Below are 15,677 nucleotides of genomic sequence, written 5' to 3' on the forward strand. Positions count from 1 at the left end.
CAATTACTGCACATTGGTTATCTGATGTATATATAGAAAAATTAAAATAGAATTTAAATCTGAAGCAATATTGTTTTAATGGCATTTGCAGGAATTATGTTCATTAAGTAGAGAAATCATAAAGGCGCTTTTAGAGTTTTCATACTCTACTAAATTCGCAAATGTAAAGGTCTTTGCGTGTTTTACCAAAAGTTGAAGGAAATTTATATTCTCTTTAGGAGGCAGTGAGTAATAATGTACATAGTGGATCAGTACATTCTTGGGCTATTTTTGGAAATAAATATTGGACTTTTATTTCATTCTGCCTTCTCTGGATCTCTCCTCTATTCTATACTTTTTCTTTCTTTCGTAAGGACCTACAGCTCATTCTTGTAGGATTTGCCATATTCCTTAAGACCGTAAGCTAGTTCTTTAAGAAGTTGAAGTTTCCTTCCTAGAAGAACATAAAGCTACCTCAAGTAGGACTTGTCATCTCCTTGACAAACATAAGTTGGTTCCCTATGGAATGAAGTTTCTATTCTGCTAGGATTTATGGTTAGTTCCCATAAAACTCATCCAGTCAATTCATCTCCTCACTAACATCCATTGTATAAATACGCATTGTCGGGGCCTTCTTATGTAGAGAACCTCTAATCATCTTCAATTAGTGTCAGAACTAGCTAATTATACACAAAACCACCTCAACGCGACTAAAAATGTTTATTTCCTTTTAATTAATATTTATATTTTTTAACACGATTAATAGCAAAAAAATAAACAAAATTGTGAGTAATTCATCACAATATTTTAACTAATATTTATATTTTTTAAATAAAATAATTAATAAAAAATAAACAAAAATGTTAAGTTATTCATATCAATATTTGTATTTTTAAACATAATTAATAGGAAAAAATAAAATTATAAGATATTTCTATCAATACTTTTATGAAATATACTATACAGTCAATATCTTAAATTTTAAATGTAATGTATTTGTTGATCAACAAGTTTATTATTATTAATAGAGCATAGCTTGAAAACTGAGAAACAACTGAGCAGTTTATCATTCTTCTCCATTAATTTTTCCCACTCACAGATGATTGGATTTTGGCCTGGAGAGAGACAATTTAACATCAGAATTCTAGTACCTCTGTACAACTTAAAATAATCTATACAGGATATCACACTGATGATTGTTCCAAGTTACATTTGGCTTGGAGTCATTACCAGTGACCACATTTAACACTTCACCCTCTCAAAAAGAGGTTCCAATCATTTAAAATAGGTTTTAATTTCCTGAGTAGTTATTTGACAGTATTTAATTTCCTGAGAGTGAAATTACTACTCATGGTGAGCTGAGAAGTTGAGGAGAAAACGTTTGTGAATATCTACCACTCTCAATAGTTAAAAACTTGCTTGTGTAAATGCACTTTAACTTATTATTTTGAAATAGCCCAATCTCCCCAAAAAATCATAGATCAGACAATAAATATTATTGATAAAAGTTCCATAAATGTAAATCTAAGCTTTGAAGAATTATCATAAAAACTTCCTGAAAGAAATACAACTATAACAAAATATTCCTTAATTGAAAATAAAAAAAAAAAATAAGAGAAAGGGTTTAAATAAAAATATTTAACTATTTTTATCTTTAAATCTTTATTAGAATATAAAATACATCACTATCTAAATATGGCAACTAATAAATCTAACTTTTAAAGTTAATACCATTCATATATCTATTTCCTGACATATTCTTCCAAAAAATATATCTCTTCTTTTGATTAACATAATCTCTAACTTACCATTCATTTCAACCAACATTCCTTTCATAGTCCAATTAAATCAAAATTAATAGTCAAAAAACACAACAAAAAGACAATACATCACATAATGTAAGTATTAAAAGAATAACAAATTAGGGTAACTTTTTGGAAATTGTAATTTTTAAAAATCTAAAATGTAATTTTTAAAAATCTAAAATGTAATTTTTAAAAAATAAAAAAATGATCACAGACATGTTTTCAACATTCATTGTCTCTTAAGACATTAAATTAAACAAATAAAAAACAAAGTTCCTTTTTACAAAATAATAAGGAAAATACACAATTCACAGTACAAAATAATTTTAAAAAAATATAATAAATACTCCAAGCCTTTACTGTAAATACTATCACATGAAAAGGAAGGATTTTAGGTTAATTCTAATTTTTGGAAGGATTAAAATTACAGAAGACAAGTTATGATTCTCTAAAATCTTGGTTGTAAATATATATAGAATTGAACAATATTATGCTTTAAAAAATAGTAAAGAATCAGATAATAAAAATAGGAATACATTTTTAATTTATTTGATAAAGATAAAAAATAAAAGAATAAATTTATTTATACAAGCCAAACAAATTTTTCACCAACATAAAACTATTATTCCATTTTTAACAAATCAATAATATATTATATGATTAATTTAATAACAAATTAATAATTAATAACTTATTATCATTACAGCCTTCAAGCAAAAAAAAAGTATCCTTAATTTGATTAAACATCACTCAAAATTAAAGTTAGTAGTTCCTTTTAATATTATATGATTGAAAATGTTGGTTCAAACTAACACTTTCTAGCAATTACTTACATTGGTAAATATGTGATTCCAATTTTATGAAAATAATATACAGAAATATTTGTACTCCTAATATTTGATTAATCAAAAATTAATTTTTAAAATAATATGAATCAGAGTAGTAAACATTTAACATAAAGTTAAGAAGAAATACTATCTTAATAAAGAGTGGGAAATTTAAAACTAAAACTATCGTTTCTGGGTTTGGTTCCTCTGCAAACATACTCTGAAAGAAAACAGAAAATATTAACCATCATGTAATATTATTTAAATAAACAACAATAGCAGTTATAAATACTATTACTATTTATAAAATTTAATGTGTCAGCCACAACATATTTGAGATGATTAAGATTCAATATTAGGAATTGAAGTTATTGGAGGAGTCACTTAATAGGAAGAGCTGCATGGATCAGATGCAGGTGGGGATATTAGTGACTACCATCATTGCTATATGAGTAATCCATTCTCCTAAATAAATAAGAATTTAAATGTTTTTTAATTAAGAGAAGTGAAGATAGTGTAGAATTGTATGATGAATGGTTTTTGATAGATAGACCATTGGCAAATCTATTTGGCGTAGCTGATTTGTACTCTTAGACAGCTGCTGTGGTAATCCTAAATTAATGGGCTCAGACCATGGAGGAAGATTAATAGGTTGACAAGGATATTAGTAAAAAAGATAGAGAAGAAAGCATTTGAAGTATATCAAATTGTAAGTTAAGTTTGGCATTATAAATGTACTTTACTTTGTATTCAAGTAGCAAATGAAGAAAATTAATATATTCAGAATCAAATATTTTCACTTGCATCTTACATTTTAGATATCAATGAACAAATTTTATATAGTCCCTGCTGGGCTGTAATAAAATTTGTGTTCTTATTTCTTATATCATTGATATAGGTATAATTGATTGTACTGTTAATCCTATTTCGATGAAATTCTCAGAGATTGTAAAGATTAATACCTAGTCCCATATTTTCAGTTTTACAAAGTGGAGCAAAACGTTAGTGCATCGTAAATAGTTTTTGTACTATTTGTGCTATTTTTTTTATCATCATCCAGACCATCTGCTTTCAGTAAACATATTTTTCATATATCAAAAAACAGTAATTCCAATTCAGCCCCAATTCGGAGGGAAGTTGGGAATTAGGGTAAAAAAAAAAATATATCAATTTCGCAGATTCCACCACACTTTCTGAATACACCAACATTGTAACAATTTGTACTGTAGATGTTATTCTCTTGAAATATATGTAATTATGTAGCTAATAGAAATTTTAAGAAAACAATTATTTCCAGAAAATCCAATTTAGAGTAAATAAAATAAAAAAAGATAAAAACAGTGAGGGAGCTATGATAAAGTAATCACTTGGTAAACATTTTAAGAAAATAGATGAAATATTGGCTAGTTCAAAGAATTTTATAATTTCACCTGACAAAATAATGGCCATAAAAAGTGTTATAGATTTAGGTATGCATTATAACCAGTTTATTTGTAGGTAAATCAAATTTTTTTGAGGGAACAGCTCAACAGATTTTTTAAGTTTGGTGACTCATATTATTCAATGAGATCTTATGAATGTTTTGAAACAATCTGAGATCAAAATACTGAAAAATTATTGTACTAAATGACTTTAATTGAACGGTTACTATACATGAAGGTAATATGGTCTATAATTATGACCAACAGGTTTTCCCTCCAACCCATTCAAAGGATTCACTTTATACATACTAGGTGGGCTTCAGGTTGTTTGCATCCAACTGGAAAATTAAACCATGCCATGGCTGATGGAACAGAAAACAAATTGTCTACTACTTATTGACTTGAACCTGAACCTTCCAGATTATGAAACCAATTTTTTTTTTAGAGTTGGTTTCTTCTTATTTTAACACAATTAAGACAAAAAATATTAAACATAAAATAAAAGTACCTGACAAAAGACCAACAGTGTTATATGCTTGGAGTATCTTATATTTTGATTTTGCTTCAACATGGCCCAAATCTGATGCCATTTTATACAATTCTAAAACCAGGTAGGGCTGAAGTGAATCATCTAAATAAATCAGTATAATTATAAATAACAATGAATTCATATATGATTATTTTTAATAGGTTGTTGAACATAAAGATGTAAATTTATGTTATTATAATGTAAAAGATAACCGTAAATAATATTCAAAACAAAACTCACCACATGGACTATTTTCATAAGTTGATGCCAGCTTAAAAAGTTCTTCTGGGTCGTTGCTAATGTCTTCTAAAGTAGGTTTAGAGTCCATGAAGCCCCAATCTTTAGGAATACCTATGGACAAAGTTTTGGCCTTTCATTTATTTAAAATAGTTAACAAACATAATATATAGTTAATAATATACATTTTATAGATCTAATACTCCCCTTCCTATCCTAATTTGAAGAAATAAGGGCCTTAATCCCAATAATGCATGGATACAAGTAATCAAGTTTTATGTCTTTCTTTATAATTATTTATTTTTGATATAATTTTTATTAATAATAATGACATTACACAGAAAATATAGACTTGAAAATATTTTTTATTAATATAAAATCAACAAATCTGGACATAAAAATACTAGTTTTAAAGTATTTAAATTTAATTATAGCAGTTCCAGTAATTAGTCAATGAGCATATAAAAATGGAAGTAATTCAATAAACCTAACCTTAACTAACATTAAACATAAAATATTAGTACACAATTTTTTTTAAATATTATTGATGGAAAAAAAAAAGTCAGAATACTAGATATATAAAGCATGTGCATAATGCTATTTGTATTTATAGATGCAGAGCCTTTAAAGATGTTATTAACTTGTCTTTAACTTGTTAAAAACATACAAATATTGAATTAGGTTCACTTTGAACTATATCAAATCAATATACACTTTTTAATATTAATATATATTCCTTACACTTTTTAAACTACACAAATTGTATATATTTATGTTGTCTTATCAAAGATGGGGAAGTTATTGGGTCCCTGTATTAACTTAGGGTTACACTTTTTACCCTAAACAAATTTTATACACTCATACCATAGACTGAGGAGTTGTGGGTTCAAAGGCATCCTAAAAACCGAACTGAAAACTTCGATGAACTCCTCATAACCGAAATACTTCCTCTAAAAATACTGAGTATTTACAGATTTTCTGCACTTCTGGTACTATCCAGTAGATTCTCAATCAAACTTGATAGTTTGAAAGTTTAATATTCGTTACTTATTTTCACCATTCAGATATGGTTTATTTATGAACTTCAATATTATTACCTTCAATTCACTTGAAAACCCTCAGTTTAATTATATAAGTGAACATTTTAATATATAATGTGTTTAAAATTCCACTACCATCATTTCACTCAAGTCGGTAGAGCAATTCCTTTAGACTGAAAACTAATGCATAAAAAACAAAAATAATGTTAATATTAATCAAAATTCTAAAAATCCTCAAATCACATTTAAATGGATTTCCATGATTCCTACCACAACATAAATACTATAGAGTGCTGATCATCCAAACTTTCAGGAAAACAAAATTGGGGTATTTTGATTTAATTTTATGATTCAATGATTTATCAAAAACTATTTTAGTTAACATTTTACTATTATTCAAGGTGAAACTAGTTAGAAAGAAACTGGAGAGCAGAAGCACAGGACCAGAACAAATGGTAACAGAGTAGCGAGAAGGCCTAGACCAACACTGAGTACACCCACAGATGTAAGTAGACTCGGCTAGTGAAGTCAGTGTTAAAAGGGCAATCATTTTCAGCTCAAGATTTCGTTTTGAGTGATATGTACAATTTTTACATATTTCAAAATAAATTTATATCAACTATTCTATTTTTTCATTTTAACTTTTTCCTACAAAGTTTGGAAAGTTGTTGTTTCATAATGAAACTAATAGTCCGCTAAATTATAATTTCAAGTTATATATTTATTCTTTTATAATAAAAGTCAACATTGTGTTTTAATCCTTGGTTCTGATAGCCTTGATCAAAGAGAATGTAAATTTATTAATATTTATTAGGTCTAGTTACGGGGGAAAATGTTGAGCACCATGAGACCTCCAGCCAAATATTTTGAAGATATGAGATAAAGCTTTTTTTTTTTTTTGTATAAATTATGGTATTTATGAGGTCCAATTATAGGGAGAAAAATCAATAATCAAATGTAAACATTTTGAACAAAATGAACATGATCCAATACATAATAAATAACTGAGATGATTGTGGGTTCGGTCAGTGAAGAACACAAATATCTAAAAACTCATTTATTAGCAGCAACATTTCAGCCAGAAATTCAGGCCTTCATGAGGGCTAAGAACAAAAACAAGATGGTAACCGTAATGATTAAATGGAAGTACAGAATAACAAGAAACATAAGAAGATAACAGATAATATAGATAACATACGTAGTATTGAAGAAAATGCATAGTGTTATCTTATAAGAGTATTGAAACTTGCATTTTCTTCAATCGGTATATGTTATATTCTTATGTTTCTTTATATTCTGTACTTCCATTTAATCATTATAGTTGTTATCATGTTTTTGTTCTTAGCCCTGGTGAAGGCCTGAAATTCAAGGGAAAATGTTAGCATTAATAAATAGATTTTTACTTATTTGTATTCTTCACTAATCGAACCCCAAATCATCTTCTCCTCATATATAATCCAACTATCAACTCATCATGAGCCACTGACAAGTAGATGGACAGTCTACTAGAAAATAAAACGATTGGTAATAAAATATTTAATAATTTGGATACATTTCTTAAAATGAATGGAATATGGTCCGGGTGCGGTAAAAAAAAACTCAAATAGTAGAATTATACTATTTTATTGAGCCAACGTTTCGCCCCACGTTGCAGGGCTTCGTCAGGGCTGTTTTGACAGCAGTCAAAAATAAAGTGGCTTAAAATGAAGAGGATATAAGACGTCAAATAACTAAAATGGGCTGAACAATTGACAGTTTGTCTGAAACTTCATTCAAAATATAGAAATAAAAAGTGTGAGATATACTAAGAGATTTTTCATTGAAAATAAAAAATAATGCACTTCTCATATTTCAGAAATAATAAAGGTATATCGACTGAACTGATTATTCACATTTAGTATTCATAGATATTCTCTACAAAGTAATTTACAAAAACTAAAGTAAAGTTTAAAAAAATATTTGAATTACATCCAGTCTTTGGAATAGGTCTAAAATATTTCAGCAAATACTGTAGTTTCAGGGGAAAAAATTGGAACTAAATAGAATTTTAGACCCTAAAACAGATACAACACTCTTAACTAACCTGGAGGGGAAGCAGGAGGAGTTCCATCCTTGGTTCTTCCAAGGGCAGCCAAAGCGTTTTCTTGTCCAAGATTTGCAGCAGCTTCCAGCCACTGCTTTGCTTTCTCACTACTCGCTTCAAGACCTCCCCATCCATGGGCATAGAAGACACCCAAATTATACATGGCAGTAGCATGACCTTTCTCGGCTGCTTTCTTATACCACTTCGCTGCCTAATGAAACAATAATAAAAAAATATATAGAAAAACTAAGTAATCAGATAATAATAAAAGAAAATTAATGCTCAGTAATTAAAGAACATATTAAGTTAACAGGAAAGTTCTGTCCGTTTTTAGAATAAAGCAAAATAATAAACTTTTCATTCTTTGTATTAAGTTTATTGAATAATATGATTGTCATAATTATTTATGACTTATTGCTAGCATAATGGAAATTGGTACATCCCATTTTAAAAAAATGCCATATTCCTAGAGGTGAAACATTGAACCGTGCTTGTTTGATAATTTCCTTGTTTTTTTTAATTTTCTGCCCAGCAAAAAACTTGTTAAGGACAGAAATGGATGATGATTGGAGAGTGCTAAATCCAGGGAGTATCGTGGGTGCAATGGAATTCTCAGCCAAGCTCTACAAATTTCTGACAAGTCCCCAAAGTAGAATGTGCCCTGACATTATCAACAAGCAGTATGATATCCTTCCTATGGAATATCAACAGCCTCTTTTCTTGTAGTGTTATTTATAAATTATCTAGTTGCTGACAGTACCTCTCAGCGTTTAGCTTTTCATTTGGTTTCAACAGCTCAAAATGAATTGGTACTTAAATGTCCCACCATATATACATTCTCTTTCTCAGACTCAACTTCGGTTAAAAGATAGAGGGGACTAGTTTTCTGGGTTCACTAAAGCTTACCTTTTCTTTACAATATTTCCATAGTTAATCCACTTTTTAAAAATGCAACCATCTGATTCAAAAAGGTTTTAATTTTGTCCAAGTTTGTTATATATGATGACTTGATCGTTTAAATTCTTCTCACTTAATCTATGCGGGATCCATCTTGAATATTTCCACACCAATTCTGACTTCTGAATTGCCCCAAAATGGTTTGTTGAGCTGAATCAGGCCTTTCTGCAATCTCTAATTTTGTAAAAACAAAAAAAAAAAAATGTTGCTTTTACAAGATCTAACTTAACAGTAACGTCGTCGATCAAAGATCTTTTTTCAGAGCCTGGCCTATCAGAAAGGTCATAATCACATATTTCAAATTTTCTGAACCAACTTCTGCATGTTCTATCAAAAACTGTAGATTCACCAAACACTTTCATTAATGTCACTTTCAAATTTTTGCACGCTTTTGTAACATTTCTTCATGTTGGAATTTGCACAAAACAACTCTGTTTTAGTTCATTCACTAGGTTATTATGCATACATTTAGTGATAAAAAGAGAAATCAAATAAACTTATACGGAATAAACAGATCTTTCCAGTACACCAAGTAGTTTAAAACTGATTATAACATAAATAATAAATTAAATTAATGAATTGATAAGTAGAAATTAATGTAACTGAATCTAAATAAAATATACTAGAGATTATTAATTGGAAACAGAATAAATATTATGTTTGACTAATGACTCAGGCTGGCCTTGACTCTTCATGAACTGTAGTTCCTGCCATCAAAGAAGAAGAAGAAGAAATATTATCTTTAGTAGTATGCTATAGCTGGTATTGATAAGTCCAACCAGGAATGATTAAATGAAGATTAATTTGAAAAGCAAATGAAAATTTTAGAGATCGGAAGAATTGGAGATAATTATTTTCAATTGATCTGATTTTCCACTTTAAATACAATTATTCAAGGATAAATGGTTCTGGAGGATCTTAGTCCTCTGACAGCAAATATCATAAATTTACTAGACATAAATTACCTCTGTAAAATTTTGCTTCGTTCCCACACCTTGTTCATAACATTGGCCAAGGTTGTAAAAAGCTGGAAGGTAGCCTCGATTTGAGGCAGCTCGAAAATATTTTATCGCTTTAGCAGTGTTTCGTTTTGGCCCTTCAATTAAATCAATACCTTTTCGATTTTCTATTTCTCCAAATATGGAATTATGGACCTTTTCAAAATTCCCAGCAGCTTCTTCGAAAGCCTAAATATAAACATATATTAATTTCAAATAATTAGGAAATGGAAAAATAATTATTTTTTTAGACTAAAAATTAAAGTTGAAACTCAAATTTATTGCTCATATATAGAGAAATTTTTTACTTCCAGAATTTCAGTTTCTTACATAGTTGGCAGTTTGGGGCTTTTTTACCCATCTTCTGAGCAATATTACTAAAAATTAAGATTTTGCACTTTTATTTATTTAATTTATACAAATAATAAATCCTCCAAAGTAATAAATTTTATTAAAACCTTTGGGATTTGTTCTACCTTGATATTAAAATAGATATAAATAAAAACATGTTCATTTTTAGTAAGAGAGAGGGACGTTTTCCGAAACATCAACTAGGCAAAGAAATAAAATTATAAAGAAAATACTAGAAATAAAAAAATTGCTCTTTAATTCCAAATAAAAAATGAGAACTTCCCAAAAATAGAAGGAAAGAAAATATTTCTCTGAAATCCTGATGATAACTCTGATAGAGACGCAAACCTTGGTGTTACCCATACCTGGCCACATTTTGGCACAGATGCAATATTTCAATGCTCTTTATTAGTCTAAAAAGTTCGAATATCTTCTCATCAACATTTTGAACTACTGACTAGTTGAACGTCCATGTTTCGCATGTTAAGTTACTAATGGTCTTATAAGATATTTGTAAAGCTTTATTTATGTTATGCGGCTAAGTTATTTACTTCTAATTAGTGTTTTTAGCTGCTGCTAATCAGTATCTTAATTCAGCTTCCTCTTTTCCGTAATTGTACATTTTAAGTACTGGAAGCTTGGAATCTCAAAATATAGTTTCCCAATTTTTATTGATTGTTGAACCATATCATATTTTTTCCTAAATCATGTCATCTTTGTTTATTTGTTCTTGTTTAAAGGCTTAAAACCCTTTGGTTATCAATGATCACTGTGGTTACAACTATAGAGTTTGGTCTGTTTACAAATATTATTTATATTACAATCTGTTAGTATACATACAAATATACATAAATACACATATATATACTAATATCATCTTCATTTTATTTCCATCATCTTAAAACCCATTGTTTTTGGCTTTCTGCTCTAACTTTGCTTTTCTTTTGTGGTCCTTGTTAATTTAATAACTTTTATGAGGATCATTTCTATCATCGAACCATCAAATAATCACCAAATTTTAAGGTAACTCGAAATTCACAAAATATGAAACCCTAAAGTAAAGTTTCATAATTTTTTTTTTCACAGTTAATTGAGGATGGAAATTTGATATTGGTAATCTTGATGAAAACCTGTTTGGTAATCCCTAACTGTGCTTTCCATCTAGTCACATTATCCTGTTATGTAGTACAACAGCAAAGCTATCATATCTCTATAAATGATCCTTTTAAGTTACTGCACTCGGCGGGATCTCATTTCTTCTTAAATCCTGGGACAACTAATATTTCCTTTAATTTTTCTGGAATTCTTTTTTCTGGTCGGCTTGGTTTTCAAGTTGTAAATAGTACATATGGTTGTTTTAGAATATGTTTAAAATGGCTGCATATACAAATAACATGAAGTATTGTTATAAATAATAAATCTGAGTTAGATACTCATACCAAGTTTATTTAGATAGTAAAAACATGCAAATCATGTATGGAAAATAATTTAAATTTGTACTGTCAGTTCATATTTAGTTTAAAAATTAAATAAATACTAAAAAATATAAATAAAGAAGTGAACTTTTGAACTAAAACGATAGTTCCATTGCTCTAAAAAATTAGCAAAGTATGAAAATTAGTAAGGAATAAAAATAACAAATTGTTAACTTAGTTGGACAAGGTTGTAACAGCTGTAAGCATAGTTTTTAGAAACAGAACTTCAAAGTTACAATTGCGTAATAAAAGTCCTCAATGGAAAGAAGTTTATCACACAATTAGATCCTCAATTTGTTAATTAATGGCACTGAAATTTATTTGTTAGTTGAACAGCTTTGTTGAGAGTGGTTTCTAAGGGAAAACACAATTTTATCAGTAACAACCTCGTCGAATGAAGGCAACTTTTTATTTTTTAAGAAACAGCTTTACTCGGAAAAAATTCTCAAATTTTAAATTACTATGTTTAATCACATAAGTAATAAAGAAGAGCTTACTTGTGCTGCAGTGACAGGACCGAAACTAGGTCCATTTTCAATAGCTTCATTAGAAAGGTTCACAGGTTTAAGTGATGATTGGGGAGGTTGGGCTACAGCTACTTTTGACCAAAGTTGAAATGATTTTGCACGCTTAGAAAAAGGACAGTGATGGTGTCTCTTTTTAAACCAAGTGCACGGTTGTGATAGAACCCAACCAAGGGCTATGGCACTGCTCTGAAATTATAAAAAAAGTATTATCAAACATAATCTTTATGAGGATACATAAATAAAGTAAGTCAGAAGGAATGCCAGTTATAAAAAAAAAGTTCTACAAATGTTGCAATCTGATCTTCATAGTTTTGAAAGTATAATATCAAAGAAAATTTCTCATACAGATTATTTTAATTATAGTCTTTGTACAATTAATCAAACAGTTTAAGTTTATTTGAAAATCAATATATTTTTATAAAGTAATAAAACATAAATCAACAATATGAGGAAACCCATGATATAAAAATCTAGTTTAATTTTCTGTATAGGTTGTTTATATAATCTATAAAAAGTTATTTACCAATTATTAGCACCTTTCAATGAAATGGTTATTTGTGAATTGATTCAATTTAAACATAAAACACTTATTTTTCATTTTTATTTTCTGATATGTAAGTGAATTAAAAACAGTTAGGATCTTTTTTTTCTTTACACACTTGATGTTATATAGTCACAAAATGCCCTACGTAAAATGAATATTGGATAGTTAGATAAGTGTTAATTTTTCAATCAGGATGCTACAGAAGTTACTGAAGAATACATCATGTTTGAGATATCCCAACAATAGTACTTGAACCTGATACTAACAATGTGTTAAGATCCTGATGCTTTTTACTAATAACACAATATCTAAACATGCAACATACAAGAGTTGTAATGAAGTAAAAAGTATAAGGGTTATGGCTTTCTTACTGACTCACTTAGTTGAGTGAAGAATTTAGAAGTTGAGAAGTTGAATGAAGTATAGAATTGATGAATGCTGTTTTAATACTTACACAACTGAATGCGCTCAATAGCCTATCGAAAGAATCTTGTGTTCCATATGATTCTCTGTATCTTCTTCCATTAGCACCATCGTTCCAGTCACGACGTCCCTGCCTACAATTCTGTCGCCTGTTACAATGAAAATCTCCAACAGTTAAGGCCCGAACAGAGGAGGTTCCACAATAAGTTGTCTTTTTGGTTTCTCTATTAACTCTGACATCGTTTCTTCCAAGATTCAACCCTCTTTCAAAGGTCTCCCTCAATCCTCTCTGTATAAATTTCCACATTGTGCCTACTGTAAATAAGCATAAATATCAAAATAGATATTAAAAGAGATAAATAATAAAAATAATGCAATGAATGAAAATTTATTTATTAATAGATAAATGTAACCTTTATAATTAATGACAAAACATTAGTATATAAAGATGCAAAAAAAAAAATATACTAACCTTGAAAATGTTTGAAGCAAGTTTCGCGAAATCACTGCACATTAAGTTTCAAATATTTTATGATTAAAACTCCTGGAATAATGTATTGTGAAGACTGCAGTAGACATGGCAGTTTTAACCCCCAGGTCCTTAAGTGTTGAAGGTGGACGACTTAAACAGGTAATGAAGTTGAACTAGGTCAGGCGCACACTACGACTAAGCCCGCACTGTCCCTTCAGCAAATGCTGCTGCTGCCCTCTGTCATCAAAAATAAAAGAATTCAAATTAAAAAATTTTCTACTACGAAACTTTTATTGACGCTCTGACTTTTTTCAAATGAAAGGTATATAATATAATCCATTCAAAAACATTCTAATTTTTAATTTAGATTATCGAAAAAATACATCTCATGAAACCAACCCTCAGAGGCTATTTCTTCTAAAATGTTATGAATATTTAGTATGTCTGATACTCTATAATGTATAAGCTGTGGAAATTCCTATAGTTTTAATGCTTAATCAAAGCTAGTTTTTTGGGGCTGAATGATATATATGATGATGTCCAAAAATATTAGTGTCATAACAATTATCAAACTAAGCTATTTTAGTAGATAAGCTTTTGGACTAACTAAGCATACAAAAATTAACAGGAATTTTAACTTTTTTTTTTCTAGATCTTATTTAAAGTATCTATTCATTGTCCCTTAAAGCTGCTATGTTTAAAATCAAAATGAAAAAAAAAAAAAAAGATAAGAAGGCAATTTCTGTTTACAAAAATTATAAAGTAGTAACACAATAAAACAGAAAATTAATGACACTTTCTTCATTGTTAAATAAAGTTTGGCTGTCGTGAAAAAGTTGCATACAATTTATGTAGATAACATAAAGTATTTACTAACCTACAGATATTAATTTGATAACCAAAAGACCTTAAAGACTACATTTTAACCATTTACAAGACCAACTTCCTACACTCAACTACACAGTACTCAGCTATCCTGAGCTCTAAACAAAGAAATAGAAATTCAACTTTGCTCTTAAACGTATCATTTGTTTACCTTGACATTTTATCTAATCTAAATTTCCATTTTATATCTTCAGGGCGCTTGTGTTAACAAAAGTGTCCTCTCTCTCTTTTATTTGTCATTTTGGCCAATGGTTCTTGTTCTGGTTCACATTATTATTCTTCAGGTTAATATTCGGTTGACCTTAAATTTATTATGTAAAAAAAAAATTAAACTATTTCAATATATTTTATAATATTCACTTATCATACTGAAGCAACAAGAAATGGAGAAAGATGACTTATACTTCCGCCAATAGGCTTTTGAATCAGGAATATGTTTTTTTATTATTTATAATTAAACCTTTTTTTGCTGATATAATGAACGTTTCATTAGTCTCAGCAATTATTTATCAATTTCATTATTTGAGCTAATTTTAGGGCTAAACTTATTTATATGAGTATACTAATACTAAACAATGTTTTCCTGTACAAGAATTTTCTCAGCTAGTAGTAAGTAATAAGCTATAATCTCTCAAGACTTGACAATGGTTATCATCAGTAACATTTTGTTTTCCAAGACTCATAAAAATTGCATTTATTATCAGTTAAGATAGTATTAACAAATCAATAAACAACATGAAAAGTAAATAAAAATCATTCAAAAAGTATTCAGTTTCATATAGTTTTGAAGATGCTTATATATTATGCTTACAGTTATTAAGTGGTTAAGAAAAATATAAACGATAATAATCTGGAACATAACCAGTTATTTAAAAATAACTGGATGGGGATAGGTCAATCAGTAAGGTACAACGTTCCTATCTCCTGGGCCTGGATTCAAATGTGGCAGCGGTAGACAATTATTAATTGTGTTAAATTAGCTATGAGTCAACACTGTGGGAGCTAGGAGCGTTTGAGGCCCACTCATCCTCTTTAAAATTTGTACCTTTTAATTGGGGGTAAATCTGGCAATTAAGCATGTTCTTGAAAAAATCACCTCATTATAAGACTGTTAACGAAACTAT

The 15,677-nt window shown here is 28.7% G+C and overlaps 1 protein-coding gene and 1 long non-coding RNA gene across 5 annotated transcripts in view; one reads left to right on the plus strand and one right to left on the minus strand.

The window, feature by feature from the left end:
- The window catches only part of LOC106686841 (uncharacterized), a 28,179-nt gene extending 21,725 nt beyond the window's left edge, over positions 1–6,454 (plus strand). For 2 of the 4 annotated variants that reach the window (XR_001344068.2, XR_001344071.2), the window contains one exon: positions 6,240–6,454. This is a non-coding gene — a long non-coding RNA (uncharacterized lncRNA). Of the gene's footprint in view, positions 1–3,158; positions 3,321–6,239 lie in introns of all 4 variants that reach the window. The other 2 variants (XR_001344070.2, XR_010843611.1) reach the window with 2 other exon arrangements.
- Positions 1,623–14,665, minus strand: LOC106686839 (uncharacterized). The gene is made up of 9 exons (XM_014430399.3): positions 14,546–14,665; positions 13,669–13,905; positions 13,228–13,511; positions 12,200–12,415; positions 9,844–10,065; positions 7,922–8,132; positions 4,802–4,912; positions 4,541–4,663; positions 1,623–2,831 (listed from the first exon to the last, which is right to left on the minus strand). Exons 3-9 carry the CDS (start codon positions 13,501–13,503, stop codon positions 2,764–2,766), a joined length of 1,227 nt encoding a protein of 408 aa, XP_014285885.1. The 5' UTR covers positions 13,504–13,511; positions 13,669–13,905; positions 14,546–14,665; the 3' UTR covers positions 1,623–2,763.
- Between the last annotated feature and the right edge of the window lie 1,012 nt (positions 14,666–15,677).

The sequence above is a fragment of the Halyomorpha halys genome, unplaced genomic scaffold, assembly GCF_000696795.3.
Source record: "Halyomorpha halys isolate HHAL.00 unplaced genomic scaffold, Hhal_1.1 Scaffold886.1, whole genome shotgun sequence".
Lineage (NCBI taxonomy): Eukaryota > Metazoa > Arthropoda > Insecta > Hemiptera > Pentatomidae > Halyomorpha > Halyomorpha halys.

Bases quoted from the DNA above. Each gene is read 5' to 3' on its own strand.
- LOC106686839 (XM_014430399.3), bottom strand. From the start codon at position 13,503: ATGTGGAAATTTATACAGAGAGGATTGAGGGAGACCTTTGAAAGAGGG. The intron at 10,066-12,199 runs GTAAGCTCTTCT...GTTTATATTTAG, and splicing joins GTCCTGTCACTGCAGCACAA to GCTTTCGAAGAAGCTGCTGG. The intron at 2,832-4,540 runs GTACTTTTATTT...GTTTTCTTTCAG, and splicing joins CACTGTTGGTCTTTTGTCAG to AGTATGTTTGCAGAGGAACC.